Here is a 16,897-nt window from a genome sequence, read left to right as displayed (position 1 = left end):
CCCGAGGACCCGACCTTTCATTCCCGGGAGGTACCGTCCGCCAGCACACGTTCTTCCGCGCGCTGTCTTCCGTCATTTTACCAGTTTTGACGAGCGAGCACCTGGGGATCTGCTTCTCAGAGAGCCGGAGCAGCATCTCTCTCACGAGGCCCGAGAGGTATTTACCTCATCTTCTGTATTTTACATTTCGCACCTTTGCCATGCTTGAACACGCAGTTTAGCTTATGACATAGTACTTTGCTTACATCCTGAATATGTAATTTCAACATTCGAATTTCTGAACACTCGGCTCATTAATTAATTGCGAACACACAGCCCACATTAGAACACACGGCTCAAACACTGATTTGTCGAACACACAGCCCGAATTTGAAAGTGAACGCACAGCCCACACTTTAAATTTTCTGAACACGCAGCCCAGATAGATAGTGAACACGCAGCCCACAATTTAACTGAAAGTTGAACACGCAGCCCAAACTTCAAATTTTCTGAACACGCAGCCCAAATAGATAGTGAACACGCAGCCCACAATTTTACTAAAAGTTGAACACGCAGCCCAAACTTCAAATTTTCTGAACACGCAGCCCAGATAAATAGTGAACACGCAGCCCACAATTTTACTGAAAGTTGAACACGCAGCCCAAACTTCAAATTTTCTGAACACGCAGCCCAGATAGATAGTGAACACGCAGCCCACAATTTAACTGAAAGTTGAACACGCAGCCCAAACTTCAAATTTTCTGAACACGCAGCCCAGGTAGATAGTGAACACGTAGCCCACAATTTAACTGAAAGTTGAACACGCAGCCCAAACTTCAAATTTTCTGAACACGCAGCCCAGGTAGATAGTGAACACGCAGCCCACAATTTAACTGAAAGTTGAACACGCAGCCCAAACTTCAAATTTTCTGAACACGCAGCCCAGGTAGATAGCGAACACGCAACCCACAATTTAACTGAAAGTTGAACACGCAGCCCAAACTTCAAATTTTCTGAACACGCAGCCCAGGTAGATAGCGAACACGCAGTCCACAATTTAACTGAAAGTTGAACACGCAGCCCAAACTTCAAATTTTCTGAACACGCAGCCCAGGTAGATAGTGAACACGCAGCCCACAATTTTACTGAAAGTTGAACACGCAGCCCAAACTTCAAATTTTCTGAACACGCAGCCCAGGTAGATAGTGAACACGCAGCCCACAATTTAACTGAAAGTTGAACACGCAGCCCAAACTTCAAATTTTCTGAACACGCAGCCCAGGTAGATAGCGAACACGCAGCCCACAATTTAACTGAAAGTTGAACACGCAGCCCAAACTTCAAATTTTTTGAACACGCAGCCCAGGTAGATAGTGAACACGCAGCCCACAATTTTACTGAAAGTTGAACACGCAGCCCAAACTTCAAATTTTCTGAACACGCAACCCAGGTAGATAGTGAACACGCAGTCCACAATTTAACTGAAAGTTGAACACGCAGCCCAAACTTCAAATTTTCTGAACACGCAGCCCAGGTAGATAGTGAACACGCAGCCCACAATTTTACTGAAAGTTGAACACGCAGCCCAAACTTCAAATTTTCTGAACACGCAGCCCAGGTAGATAGTGAACACGCAACCCACAATTTAACTGAAAGTTGAACACGCAACCCAAACTTCAAATTTTCTGAACACGCAGCCCAGGTAGATAGTGAACACGCAGCCCACAATTTAACTGAAAGTTGAACACGCAGCCCAAACTTCAAATTTTCTGAACACGCAGCCCAGGTAGATAGCGAACACGCAGCCCACAATTTAACTGAAAGTTGAACACGCAGCCCAAACTTCAAATTTTCTGAACACGCAGCCCAGGTTAGAATTTTCATGTAGCTTATTTCACTTCATCGGCACACAGCCCATTTCATTCCATTGGCACACAGCCCATTTCATCTCATTATTGATACATGTATTCATTCTGAATGCAGGTTTGCTCTCGCAGTGTGCGGGGATATGGTTCTACCATCGCGCGGGATTGGTATGCCGAGCTCCCGGAGGGTGTTCGAGACTTAGTCGACTTGGCAGGGTTCGGGCCCTTCTGCGTCGGGTTGTCACGTTGTCCTGCCAGGAGGACACTGATGGCGGCCTTGGTAGAGAGATGATGGGACACCACCAATTCCTTTCATTTCTCTGCTACCGGGGATATGACCATGACCCCTTTTCACTTCGCTGTATTGACCGGCCTTGACGTCGGAGGTTGGTCCATCCCTTACGATGAGGATATGGGCGAGTGGGAGGCCGCCTGGATGTATTTATTGGGGGCTCACCCGCCTGTTGATAGGGTTTCGGGGAGAGTCCGATACACTTGGTTCTCTTCCCATTTCCGGCGGGCGGAGATGGTGCCTGAGACTCCCGAGGAGACAGAGCAGTATGCCCGTGGTTTCCTGATGTTCCTCTTCGGGACTACCCTGTTCGCCGACAGAGGGAACACAGTTGGGCTATATTTGCTGAGCGCTCTAGTCGACCTATCACAGGTCCATCGATATGACTGGGGTGGCGCCGGCCTGGCTACCCTTTACTTTTATATGAGCGCGACCTCCCGCGGGCGGGGCGATTTGCTTGGCGGTTACTGGAGAGCCTGGGAGGTACTTTCTATCCCCTTGATTTACATTTCTGCTTCTCATTACTTGTACATCACACACACAGCGCACTCTTATAGTCTGTATTTTGCTCTCAGCATTTCGTGCTTACATTCTGCATTGTTTTTCTCAGCTATGGGTCTATGTATACTTCCCATCATTAGCCCCAGAGCTGGAGGTGGTAGGGATTCCCGTGACCCCATATTCATTGATATTCGAGGGCCCACACCGGCCGAGGCCTCGAGAGACCCTCCTTCGCCTGCGACAGTACTTCGACACTGTGCGACATTCAGAGGTACCTCAGAACTTTCAGTTCTTTTCATTTTCATCTTTGATTTGCTCTGTATGTTCTCGATTTCTGATTGGTTTAGGCATTCATCATCCGCAGATTACATGGCAGCCCTGGGTGTCTCTGGGTGATAGTCTCCGACTTCAGTATACCGGAGCATCGGACATCTCCCAGTATAGGGTCCTGCTCGAAGGGCCGGTTGGCAGGGTATGGTTCCTGGGGGAGCGCTTTCTGCGCCAGGTATGGGGGTATCTTTCTCAGGATATTCCCGCAGTACCCCCAGCCAGTATGCGGACCGCTGACAGACTCTCTTACTCGGAGGTAGTCGGCGCCATGCTGGGCACTGATGCTTTACTATACATTGAGGAGGGGGACTACGCCACTTACCGTCATATATATTTGATGCCTCCATTGACGGAAGCTCGTATCCCGATGATGAGGCCTGCCGGTATGTCATCCTCGGACCAGGCTCGGGCTCGGGCTGCAGACGTCCCTTCTACTAGCAGGGCCGGTACATCTAGAGGTGGGAGCAGACCGGTTCCTCCGGCTCCGTCAGTTCATCCTCATCCTGGATGGCCAGATATGCCTACTGAGTTGATGGCGTGGCAGTATGGGGCTAGCTCTCCGACTCCGATTCCACTAGAGCCTCCGATGCCCAGTGATCGATACGCCATTGATCCGGACTCACCGCCGGTATGCTCCACTTGTTTTCATTCATCATTCAGATGTTTAGATACTCTTCTGTTCACTGATGATTATGAGCTCATTTTTGCAGCCATCGCGAGGATACATGGAGGAGGTGGTTGGACTGGTGGCCACACTCGAGGGCATGGTCCTGCGTAGGGAGGCACAGTTGTCTGTCGCGAGCATTCAGGTACCCTTTAGTTTTCTGGCATTTATCATACTTCTGATGACATGCTGATTTTTACTGCATCGATAGACTGTTTGTGTAGAGCACATCTGACACACACCCCACTTGTACACTGTATTAACATGCACCCACTTTACGTATCCTTTGCTTGCATCTGCATCTGATATATATATTTGGACTGATGTATTTGAATTAAACTCTTTGTTTTCAGATGCCTTCATGGTCCGGTCAGCTGCAGACCAGGCCACCTGGGCCTCATTAGGGAGCTGGGCCATCTGGGCCTTTTCAGGGAGCGGGGCCATCTCGGCCTTCCCGAGGATCCGGGTCATCTAGACCTTTTCGAGGAGCTCGAGGAGGGCCCGTCCGCAGACGCAGGGCTCACGTTGTGGAGGTGGAGCCTGACGAGGAGGAGGAGGATGCTGAGGAGGAGGAGGAGGCTACCGACCGTCAGTCAGAGACATCTGTTGAGGAGGGGGGCTCCGGTTTCGGCTCGGGGAATAGAGGCGAGGCTGAGGGGGATCCTGAGGATGACAGCTCCGACTCAGATGGTGGTGCGGAGATTGTCCCGCAAAAGAGGATGAGGCGTGCTTCTCGTTCCCGCTCCCGAGGACTTTGATGTTATTATTTCCTGCTTTATTTTTCTTTTTGCTAGTAGTTTGTAGCACTTTGCACATTGCTAGGCAGCTTTATTTTTTGTAAAACTTGTACCTTTGTTTGTTGTAAAGCATGATGGAAAGAAATAGCTTTCGAAAAGATGTTTGTATTTTAAACTTTTAGCATCGTATCGCATCAATTTATTTCGCACAAAAATGAAATTGAATGGTAATGCGCATTGTGTAATCACCAAGTCAGGTAGTGAACCGACGCAACAAACTAAGCAACTACACTTACTAAGATATAACAGAATCTTTAGCAAGTTTACTACTCGATAAACAAAATGCAACAACGCAAATAAACAAGACTTTAACAAAGATTGCTTAAACAGAGAGCAATGACTCAAAAACACGAAACACGTCCGCTCGACAAACAACTCGATAAGCAAAACAACAACTCGATAAACAAAACACAACAATGACAGAGTGTTCTTCTGACAATCTGGGCATCGGAATGCATCCGAAACGAAGGGAGATGAAGGCCTCTGACTTTCCCGTTGCATGGAAATACTTGGAACTCTCCCTCGAAGGATAAAACAGGGCCAGGGAGATACACTGCAGCATTGCCAACCATCCCTGGGAGCCGGCCGGCCATTTTTGGTGGAGAGAGACAGCTGGCCGGCCATTTCTGAAAAAGTAAATGGCTGGCCAGCCAGAAAAAGTGGCTGGCCGGCCATTCAGTCCTGCAGCCACCAGATTTTTGACACGTGTCCCCGTGAATGGTGTTTTTCCTTCTATAAAAGCCTTAACTTCGGGAACATTCATTTCATCTTAGTTTTAGGCAAAGATGGAGGCGTTTCTCGCAGAAAATATCACATCTTGGATCTCTTCCCTAGACGGCTCGGAAAAGCTGAATTTCCGAGGTTTCGGCTTGAATGCACTATTCACGCTAAGCCGTACTCCGCTACATCTCCCTTTTCTCCATGCCGCGGCAAGGTTCTGGAATCCAGTGACGCATGTTTTTAGCTTCGGCGGCCAAGAGATGTGCCCCACTTTCGAAGATTTTCAGGTTTTGATGGAGTCTGAATGCTCTGAAGTAATCTTGCCGCAGCTCCGTTTTGGTCACGCTCAGGCTTTAGGACGGATGTGTGGGCTCACGGCGCATGACGCTCGGTCTCTGATCTGCAGTGAGGAACTGGACATCCTCGGCTTGATCCATTGTTTTTCCGACGCCGGTGACCGCAGCAACCATTATTGGCAGGGTTTCCGACAACACGCCCTCTGTTTATGTTTGTTGTCTCACTTTCTGCTTTCCTCGGGCTTCGGCGGGGCTAGCATTCGCCTGATTGAAGTCGCCCAAGGTTTGAGGGAAGGAAAGGGCTGTATTGCCATGACCTTGGCCGAGACATTGATGGGCTTAGATTCTGTCTATCGCCGGGAGGCGACTAGGTTCGCCGGGAGTCCACTGCTGCTGCAGGTAATGTTTCCCACCCGACCTCACATATATATATTTGCTCACATCACTCGGCCCTCAGGCTCGGTTTTTCTCACAAAACCCTTGTCTCACTTTTCTCTCATCGTACATCTCTCTGTTCTTTATTCTCTCATTTTCCATCCCTCCCCTAGGTATGGTTAATGGATAAGTTGCGGGTTGTGGACTCTTGCCCGGCCTATTCAGCTCGAGGCTACTTCTTTCGGCAGCGCCTAGTCAATGCTCTTGACGAAAGGTGGTGGTTCGATTGGATGTGCAATTTGTCCGCAGACGGCATTGCTTGGCGTTGTCCTTGGCTTAACCTCCCGGCAATGAGCTATAGTATGTCCCGGCTGATTGGGATCCAACTGATTGGTCTAACCCACTGCGTATTCTATTTTCCGTTCCGGTTCCTGCGTCAGTTTGGTCATGATCAGACCTGTCCACCGGATGGGATTGAGTATCCAGCTGCTTTCCCGATCCGGGGTGCACAGCTTGCCCGATATGCTACGGCATGGAGGACTAGAGAGCTCCTGGCCCCTGCTCCTACTTTCAGTTGCACTTTGTCCGATGAGTGCGTGGACTGGCTCAATGAGGAGGCACAGGTTGGGCCTAGCTTGGCATCAGATGCTCCGTCCAGCTCTGGGAGGGGACGCAGAGATACTTGATTCAACTATGCCCCAAATTTATTGCTTATTTAGTATTTTCAAGTTTTCTTTATGAATGTACTAAAAAGCAACCTCGATTGTAAAGCAAGAGCAGGAGAACTCTATTTTGAAATCAATGAAATTGAAAGTTGTGGTACTGAAAATTTTCCGTTTTTGGTCCAAAAATGGTCTTAGTCGTAAAAAGATTGATTTGAACAAAGTCAACTTTTATTAAAACTTTTCAAAACTATTTTCGATGTGGATCAGAATTGGACACGCCGAAAATCTGTCACTGAAATGTACAACCCCAGATCCCTGCAACTGGAAAGTTGCCCCTAGTCTGAAGAACAATGTGGCACTCCACAGCAACGGAAAGTTGCCCCTAGTCTGAGTAACTTTGCACCGTCGCGGCAACGGAAAGTTGCCCCTAGTTTGAACAGCACTGTACCGGAGATCACGATAAATGCTGATGGATAAAGATGACTGAGATGATCAAAGTGGACAGAGTTGATCGGGGAAAAGTTTATGGCTGAACTTCAAGGCGAAGTTGCCTACGTATCCCAAAGATGGGAATCAAGCCTTACGTAGTTCAGGCTAAGGTTCACTCGAGTATTTTCACTCTCCTTTTGTGCTCTAACTTTTGCCAAGGCCGCCCTTTGCGGGTTTTCAACCTTGCGAGCTCAGTTTTTATATTTTCTAATTTTTTGTGCTCTGACTTTTGCCTAGGTCGCCCTTGCGGGTTTTCGGCCTAGCGAGCCTCTCAAGGATAGTATTTCTTCAACTTGTTCATATTGATCGGTTGTGAGAACTCCAAGCCATCTAGATCCATCAGAACCACAGCCCCACCTGACCAGATAGCTTTGATGATGTAAGGACCAGTCCAATTGGGTTTGAACTTGCCCCTTGGGTCGTGGATGGGAGCTCGGTTGTCTTTGAGCACCAAATCTCCTTCTTTCAGATTCCGGGACTTAACCTTCTTGTTGAAAGCCCGGGCAATTCTGCGTTGATAGCCTTGGATGTGGTACAATGCTTTCAGTCTTCTTTCATCAAAGAGCATGAGTTCTTCGAATCTGCTTTGCTGCCAATCTACTTCGGCTATCTGGCATTCAGCCAATACTCGTAACGACGGAACCTCAATCTCAATGGGTAGAACAGCCTCCATTCCATAGACCAATGAATATGGAGTCGCTCCAGTAGAAGTTCTGATTGACGTCCTGTAGCCCCACAGAGCAAATGGCAGCTTGTCTGGCCAATCTCGATAGGTTTCCACCATCTTCTGTAGTATATGCTTGATATTCTTGTTGGCGGCCTCAACTGCTCCATTGGTCTGCGGCCGATACGTAGATGACTTACGGAAAGCCACATTGTATTTCTCCAACAAGTCTATCACTTCTTTCTTGAAGTGGGAACCATTATCTGAAATTATCTCGTTTGGCACCCCGTAACGACAGATGATGTTGTTCCTGATGAACTTTGCGACATGCGACGCCTTCAACACCGCGTATGATTGGGCCTCGATCCACTTTGTGAAATAATCTATCGCTACCAGGATAAACTCATGCCCGTTTGACCCCTTCGGGGTAACAGCTCCGATTACATCAATTCCCCAGACTGAAAAAGGCCATGGCGAAGTCATGTTGTACAGTTTTGATGGCGGGATGTTCATGCGGTTTGCATGGATTTGACACTCATGGCATCGCCGAACAAAGCTAATACAATCCTCCTCCATGGTTGACCAGTAGTAGCCCTGTCTGAGGATCTTTCTGGCCAGCATTACTCCATTCATGTGTGCACCGCACTCTCCCCCATGGATGGCTTCCATCAGGCATTTTGACTCTTCAGCTTCGACACAGAGCTTATGCATTCCCAGATGGCCCATTTTGTACAGCTTACCCCTGCAGATGATAAACTGAGCAGCCATTCTCCTGACAGCCCTCTTATCTTTGGCATTTGCCCCTAGTGGATATGTCTCCTTTTCCAAGAAGTTCCAGATGTCGTAGTACCAGGGGTTGCTGTCTTGAACTTCATCTATGGCGGAAATTGACTCGTATGCCGGCACGAACTTCTGATCAATAATGACTGGACGCATCCGGACTCCGGACGGGATGTCTATCATAGAAGATAGAGTTGCTAGTGAATCTGCAAACCTGTTGTTCTCTCTTACGAGGTGGGTGAAATTTAGCTTCTCAAACCAAGGAATTAGCAGATCCAAGGTTTGGTGGTAGATTATCATCATTTCCTCCTTGACTTTCCAATCTCCTTTTGCTTGAGACACAACAAGGTTCGAGTCCCCAATGACGTCCAGCCGTTTTGCCCCTAATTCCAGGGCTGCTTCCAGGCCAGCAATACATGCCTCATACTCTGCTTCGTTGTTGGAAACCTTGAACCGGAGCTTGAATGCTAAAGGAATACGGGAATCGTCAGGCGCTATCAGCAACACCCCTATCCCATACCCATATTGGTTTGACGCTCCGTCAAAGTACATCGTCCAAGTTTCATCTTCGACGTGTAGAATAGCTTCATCTGGGAACAGATACTCAACCGCTTCATCCCCCTCAACCGGGTGGTCGGCAAGGAACTCCGCTACCGCTCTGCCTTTTACTGACTTGCGCGTTATATACTTCAAATCAAATTCGGAGAGCAACAGCAGCCAACGAGCTAGCCTACCCGTAAGTGCTGGTTTCTCGAAGAGATATTTGATGGGATCCAAACGCGAAACCAACATTACAGAGTGGGCTAACAGGTAGTGCCACAGCTTCCTGGTTGCCCATACCAAGGCCAAACAAGCCTTCTCCAGCGGCGTATAGCGGGTCTCGTAATCCAGCATCTTTTTGCTCAGATAGTAGATGGCTCTTTCCACTTTGTCTTCTGACTCCTGCGCGAGCATGCAGCCCATGGTAGTCTCAGTTACCGAAAGGTACAGTATCAACGGTCTCCCCGGCTCTGGCGGTGACAATACGGGTGGGTTCTGTAGATACTCTTTGATCTGCTCAAAAGCTGCTTGACATCGGCCGTCCCATTGGAATTTCTTTCCTTTCTTCAGGAGACCAAAAAGTGGTTCACAAGTCAAGGTTAATTTAGAAATAAACCGTCTTATGAATTGCACTTTACCCAGAAAGCCTCGCACCTCCTTTTCAGTCCTCGGTGGTGGCATTTCTAAGATGGCCTTGATTTTGGAAGGGTCGACCTCGATGCCCCTTTGTGTGATCAGAAACCCTAACATCTTCCCTGCTGTAACGCCAAACGTGCATTCCTGGGGATTCAGTCGCAGCCGAAACTCTTTGATCCTTTGAAAGAATTTTTGTAAGGCGGTGTAATGGCCCTCTTTATCTTTGGACTTGACAATCATGTCGTCCACATACACCTCGACCTCTTTATGGATCATATCATGCAATATTGTAGTTGCTGCCCGTTGATACGTAGCTCCAGCATTTTTCAACCTGAATGGCATCACTCTATAACAATATGTCCCCCACGGGGTAGTGAACGCAGTCTTCTCCCGGTCTTCGGGTGCCATTACTATCTGGTTATAGCCTGAGAAACCATCCATAAATGAAAGCAAGGCATGTCCTGCCGTGAAATCCACCAATTCATCGATGTGCGGCAAGGGGAAGTCGTTCTTCGGACTGGCCCTGTTCAAATCTCTGAAGTCTACACAGACCCGAATTCTGCCGTCCTTCTTTGGCACCGGAACTATATTGGCCAGCCAAGTTGGATATTCAGATACCAGCAGGAACCCTGCGTCAATTTGCTTGGTGACCTCTTCCTTAATTTTGAGAGCCTAGTCCGGGCGAATCCTTCTGAGTTTCTGTTTGACAGGGCGGGCCTCGGGATCAAGAGGGATCCGGTGCTGTACAATCTCAGGATCGATTCCAGGCATCTCTTCGTACGACCACGCGAAAACATCTTTGAAATCTTTTAGTAAAGCGACTAAGCGCTCGCGCTCCTCCGAAGACAACGTGGACCCGATCTGGACCAGCCGCGGGTCCTTCTCAGTACCAACATTCACAGTAGTGATTTCATCCATTAAAGGTTTAACAAATCTTTCCTGCTCTTGATCAATTAATCGTTGCAAAACTGGGGGAATTTCTTCCTCGCTGTTTTCATCAAAATTTTGAAAATCCTGATTTAAGCAATAAATCAAAGGCACAGAAAAATACTCGGAAACCACATCCACATCATTCTCATTAAATACTTCCAAGCCGTCAGATTCCTCTGTTACAACAGACTCAAAAGAAAATGAAAAAGACGACCTAGACAGGACTGTGGCATCCGGGTTATCACCCCCAGGAATACCGGACTCAGACTCAGTCGATCTGGAATCTGATTCCGACGCACAAGATTCGGTAGAATCAGATTCCGGCTCACTACCTGACCCGGAACTGCTAGATAAAAAGCCTTCTTCATATTGCCAGATGAGAGAAGGTGCGATAGATGCATCCAAGATCGGCGCTGGAAAGCCCGCAGCTATTTCATCTCCAATCACAGAAACCGAAGAGTTATCCCCCAAGCACTCTTGGCCAATCGGAGGATCTGATAGTAGACTCGCCAGTGCTACCCCCATTTCAAGCTCTGTGCTCTCAAGATCCACTGCTTCACATTGCTCAACCTCAGTTGGTGGGTCTGTCTGCGCTTCGGCAACGTCATCCCCAGATAATTGTATGTCGAATAAGATTTCAAAACCAGGCACGCGTTTAGCCATGGCTCCGGGAAGCCGCAGAATGGAAAATCTTCTCCCTCCCAGACGAAGCGTCCGTTTAGGGTACCCCAGATGGGCCTGTGCATTAAATCAAATGGCTTCCCGGCCTTCTTTGCCCTGGCCCTTCCGGCCATTTCTTTTCCTTTCCTCACCCAATCTTCCTTGGTGGGCAGATAACCCAGTCCAAAAGCGTGAGGGTTGTGTGGCACTTCGGCCAACACTGAGACGCCTTTCCGGTCGCTTCTCCCTAATCCCATCCCATGGGTATGCTTTAGCTTGTTCATGAGGTATATGGATTGTGCACTAACATACATGCCCTCATTCGCAGCCATGACATTCTGCACCACTTGAGCCTCGGCCAAAGTGAACCCCGACAAAAACACATCCTCCGTGCCGTGCTCAATCTCCAAGACAGGTGTAGACACCTCCGGCGGCGGATGGATTGATGAATTCCCGAAAACTATCGCTACCCTTTTCCTGTGGGGGTACTTTAGCATCTGATGTAGAGTGGAAGAGACTGCTTTGACCTGGTGCAACCACGGTCGCCCCAAAAGTAGGTTAAAGGTTGCAAGAACGTCCAAGATATGAAATTCGATGCTGTGTTGTCCTGGACCAACCTTGGTTTGAATTTTAACAATCCCCATCACCTCTCTGCTGGTATTATCATATGCTCTGATCACTTGGGTGGTTGGGACGAAGTCCACGGGTTTCAACCCGATTGCATATGCTGTTCTGGTTGGGCAGACGTTAATTGCAGACCCGGTATCAACAAGTACCACCGGTATCCACTTATCTCTACACTCCACAGAAATATAGAGAGGTTTGTTATGACTTGTGCCCTCAGGCGGTAGCTCCTTGTCCGAAAAGGTTAATGCCGGGGAACCTCCTCCCGGAAAAACCAGCCCAACCAGCTGTTCAGGCGTGGTGTCTATGGAGAGTTTGGACTTGTCCATAGCAGATAGGACAGCTTCTCTGTGTACTCGTGATGCCATTAGCAGTCCCCAGATGGAGATGTCTGCTTGTATCTTTTTTAACTGTTTCAGCACAGCTTCATCCTCAATCTGCTTCTCCTTCTGTCTCTCCGCTTCTCTATCCTTCCCGGATGCCTCGGGTTGGTCCAGATGTGGGGGCTTGAAGTACCGCCCACTTCTTGTCATATGATCCACTTCATCAAGATACCAAGTATCATCCGGCTGGTTATTCCCCCAGTCTTCATCCGTGTGGGCAAGACACAAGTCGTCATCTTCCCACCACATTCCACTGGCAGCCAACAGACACCTGTCTGGCTCCGGTCCACTCGCACTCTCAGTGCTCTCTGTCCATATGCTCGCAGCATTGTCTGTCTTCGTGCACACAGCACTTTCAGTCCCCTCAGGGCCTTTAGCTTTTCTAATTCTCTCAGCCTCCTCAAACTTTTCTTGTTCTAGCTGCATCAGTACAGCTGTTTGTTCAACAGTTCCCATATCAATAATGCCCATGTCTCGAGCGGAATTCTTAACACCGGCGCTCTCCGGCGATACAACTTGGTTTTCGGCCATTCCGGCCACAACTGATATTTCTGCCCCTGCCGGGCTCTGTTCTGGTTGGGTTTCCCCCACTGCATCCGGTTGATCTTCAAGCCATCCAGTGGCCTCCTCTGATCCCTCATAATCATACCAATTAATTGACGCATCCCCCAGTTCCTGGTCCTTGAGAAATTGCAGGTTAGCAAAGTCCTCCTCTACGGCTGTCAGCTCATCTGCCCATAGCCCAGATCCATCCCCCCGGATCATGCATAGCTCTCCTGTCTCTGGCAATTCTACGCCTAGCCCAATTCGGCTCGTTGATAGGATGTGCTTGCTTGGATCATAGGCTCCCCCAGCAAAATTCTGCCCAGTCTCAGATTCAACAATCTCATTCTCTCCCAAAATCTACCCTGCCCTGTCTTCGACGGTCACCACCATTGGTTCTGGTTGGGTTTCAGAGATGTCCACCATGCACAAGAAATCAGTGCAATCGGGGAGGAGCACCTCCGGCTTGGGTAGGTGGGTGGGCGTAATATAGATGCTAGGATCGTAAGATGCGACCCCAGTCTGGATAAAGTTAATTCTTTTGGGAGGAGGAGCTTGGTTATGTGGTGGGAGAGGGTTGGTTGTGACATTAGGTTTATCAGGGGGTGCGATCACTTGTTTGTCAATAAGATCTTGAATCTCATGACGCAATCTGTAACAACGGTCGGTGTCATGACCGTGTTGTTGGTGATACGCACAGTATTTTGACGGGTCGTAAGAGGGGGGGAGTGGATTCGGTAATAGCTTTGGTTCTAGGGGTTTTAAATGATTATTTCTAATCAGTATTCCTAGAACCTTGGTCAGATACATATATAGTGGGGTAAAGGTTCTTTGGCCTCGCGGTTGGAATCTGTTGGCTTGTGTGTTGCTTCCGGATGCGCCGGAGAAGGGTGTGGCAATCATGGGCCTTGGAGGGGGAGGGGGAGTGGTGGTGACCATACTAACTTCCGAGGCTCTCGTATTTGCAGCGCCACTCGGGCCCGCATTGTTGTTACGGTTGAAGGTCCTCCTCGGTTGTTCTCTATCATGGTCAAACAGACCTTGTTTCATTGCGTCTTCGATTTGCACCCCCATATCATGTAAATCTGCGAAAGTAGGGAAGGGGACTACAATCATTCTCAGCATCAGTTTTGGGTGGAGATTGCGCACAATCATCCGGATTTGATCTTTGTCTGTGGGCCTTAAAGTCATTGTTAACGCCTTTGCCCTCCATCGGATCACAAAGTCCGAGAAAGATTCCTTAGGCTCTTGCCTTGTCGTTTCAAGATCACGGGTTGTGATCTCGATCTGAGTGTTGTACGAATATTGCGTGACAAAGGCCTCAGCCATTTCATCCCAATTCTTTTTCACTTCATCTTGTAATCTTGCGTACCAATGGGAGGCCACACCCGACAGGGTTCGGCCGAATAGTGAGAGCTTCTGTGGTCGTGTTAGGCCTATTGGCCGTAAGACATCTGCAAACAGTCGGATATGGACCATGGGGTCGCCGGTTCCGTCAAAGCGGTCGATTTGTGGCATTTTGAACCTATCGGGGAGTGTTACGGCCTCCTCGGTATATCCATCTCCGATATCTGGCATAGCCTTGACCCCTTGGGATTTCTTAAAGAGCTTCTCCAATTTGCTCAATTTCAGAGCTGTATGATCAACCTCGACCTTGAATGGAGAGTCCGGGTGATTGGATGTATGGACCTTGGACAGTTGTGGTGGAAGCGGGGGCGGAGCTGGCCCCGTTGGAAGATTCGTGTCCTCTTGTACATTTTGGACAGTCGGTAGAGTATTCTGGGTGTTTGGAGGAGCGTTCTGAACAGCAGGTGCCTGCTCAGGTGACGGAGCCCCTGCCGGAGGAGGAATTTGTTGTGAAGCAGACGCTGTATTCTGCTGTTGCAATCTGGCGATTAGTTCGGCCTGTTGGGCCATGATCGTGGCCTGCTGTTTGGAAAACTCCGATTGACGGGTGGCATCATCATGCATCTGTCTCATGCTCTCCTGCATCTGGTGCATTAAAGCCTCCATCCCTGACGTATTTTGCTGATCCATCTGTCTAACTGGTATGTCTATTTCTGCAGTAGTAATTGAGACCTCAGTCCTATAGTCCTCTGATGAAGTAACCCACTGCCCTGACAACCTCTGTTCTGACACACTGCGCCTTTTCGGCTTCCTTTTTGTAACAGGGGGTAGAGAATGGAACACTGGCTGTCCGTCGATTAGATCCTCAGATCGATGGAGTCGACGACCTCGTGTCCAAGGTGCTTGGGGAATGCCTGTTGGGTTGGAAGCAATCGTGCTAAAACTGGCCTAGCAAAAGATAAATAAAGCGAAAAGGAAATAAATAAACAGATAAACGGACAGCACAACAGCTTAAAATAAAATGCAAGACACACAGTCGGGCATAATCAATACACAGTCAATAAGCTGAAATACACACTGTCCTCAAACACTGATTATCATTCCTGTATCACTGTTCCTTAAAACAGAATCTGATATCCGCAGATAACTCGTTCTCAAATACTGGCTGATGCCCGCAGGCCTGATACCCATAATACTGAACGGATGCCCGCAGGCCTGATGCTGACAATACCGAACTGATGCCTGCAGGCTTGATACTGACGGTCCTGAACTGATGCCCGCAGGCCTGATACTGACAATACTGAATTGATGCCCTCAGGCTTGATATTCAAACTCATATACTGATACATGCATTCCTGTAGAGACGCACTCTAAAGCACATAACAGATAAATGAGAGCCAAAACACCCCTATGTTGGGGTAGGGTTTCCCTGTCCTATTGTGTCAGGAGCTAGGGTTTCATTACGCACGCAGCGGTTTCAAACAACCTATAAACGGGTAAGCAACCTGTCCTAATTTGGAATGGTCACTATGGATTCGAATATGCACTAGGTCGAATGGTCAAAGAGGGTGCCCCGGTAAAACCGGGGTTTGTGTTCCCATACTGGCAGAGCCCACAACCGGTCAGCCTTATGGTCATGCCTTGACAAGACAAGCCTCCGGCAAACCGTTCAGGAATAGCAGATGGCAAACACGGTGTCCTAGGCGCACCAATGCAAATGCAATGCAAAAAACACACAAGTGTATTCAAAAACAGATATCATGAATTCGAGTCAAGTTCTCTAAATCCCCAGCAGAGTCGCCAGAAACTGTAGACGTCCCCGAACGCCCCGGGAGGGTTGAGCTCCCGTTCTGTAGACACCCCATTTTTGACCGACCTTAAGACTCAGACGTCACCGATTGAGCGCTTGGTGATGTTGCATAATGTGCTTGTTCAGAAGTTTCAGAGTCACGGCCGTGAGCCCTGCCTCCGGACTTCCGAACCCTCTTCTGTGCCTTGTCTCGGTTTGCGAACCAGACTCGGTTTTCTCTGTTTCTTTTCCTGAGGGGAGGGAGAGGTCCCGTAGACCATCTCTCAGTGGCCGTAGGCTACATTTTGTGGCCGTAGGCCATTTTGCCCATTTCGGAGTCCGGTTCCCGGTTTTCGGGACCGTTGGCCGTATGCCTCGGTTCGGGACCGCCTAACTATCTCCGTTTGCTCTGATTTTTGGCATACATCTTATTTTCTCCCTTTTGAGGGACACTGGGGTCTGAGAAACCCACTTCGTGGCCGAACGCCACTTTCGGTGCTTAACAGCCCATTTTCGGGACCCCTAACTGCGCGTTTTGGTCCCCGAGCATTCGTTTTGCAACGGTTTTCGTTCATTTTTGGCAGGTACCTCTGTTTTATCACCGGGGAGGTCACTGAAGAGTGGGAGACCAGCAATTGTTGCAGCAACCAGTTATACATCCTCCGACGCCCTCCGGCGCCCGTTTTTCTCACTTCCGGGCTAATGTTGAACACCTTGGGCCCTTTTTCTTGAACTTTGAACCACATATTTGTAATGTACACACATGAGAGGACCCTAAAAGTTCATGGCCGGCCATTAATTCAACTTGACCCTTTTGACCCCCTCCTTTCGGGCTAATGTTGAACCCCTTGGACCCTTTTTCTTGAACTTTGAACCACATATTTGTGATGTACACACATGAGAGGACCCTAAAAGTTCATGGCCGGCCAGTAATTCCACCTGACCCTTTTGAACCCCTCTTTCCGAGCTAATGTTGAACCCCTTGGACCCACTTTCTTGGATTTTGAACCACAGGGTTGTGTTGTACA

The 16,897-nt window shown here is 48.7% G+C and overlaps 1 protein-coding gene across 1 annotated transcript in view; it reads left to right on the top strand.

Moving 5' to 3' along the window:
* The first annotated feature begins 2,184 nt into the window (after positions 1 to 2,184).
* Positions 2,185 to 16,897, top strand: part of LOC145805373 (uncharacterized) — a 33,256-nt gene continuing 18,543 nt past the window's right edge. The window contains exons 1-4 of the mRNA XM_082900494.1: positions 2,185 to 2,619; positions 2,747 to 2,908; positions 3,002 to 3,595; positions 3,678 to 3,776. Coding sequence (XP_082756620.1) covers positions 2,185 to 2,619; positions 2,747 to 2,908; positions 3,002 to 3,595; positions 3,678 to 3,776 — 1,290 coding nt within the window. The remainder of the gene's footprint in view (positions 2,620 to 2,746; positions 2,909 to 3,001; positions 3,596 to 3,677; positions 3,777 to 16,897) is intronic.

The sequence above is a fragment of the Camellia sinensis genome, chromosome 13 (genome assembly GCF_055761805.1).
Source record: "Camellia sinensis isolate YWXY chromosome 13, ASM5576180v1, whole genome shotgun sequence".
Lineage (NCBI taxonomy): Eukaryota > Viridiplantae > Streptophyta > Magnoliopsida > Ericales > Theaceae > Camellia > Camellia sinensis.
Note: the sequence above shows the minus strand (reverse complement) of the source record. Positions and strands in the feature narration are given on the sequence as shown.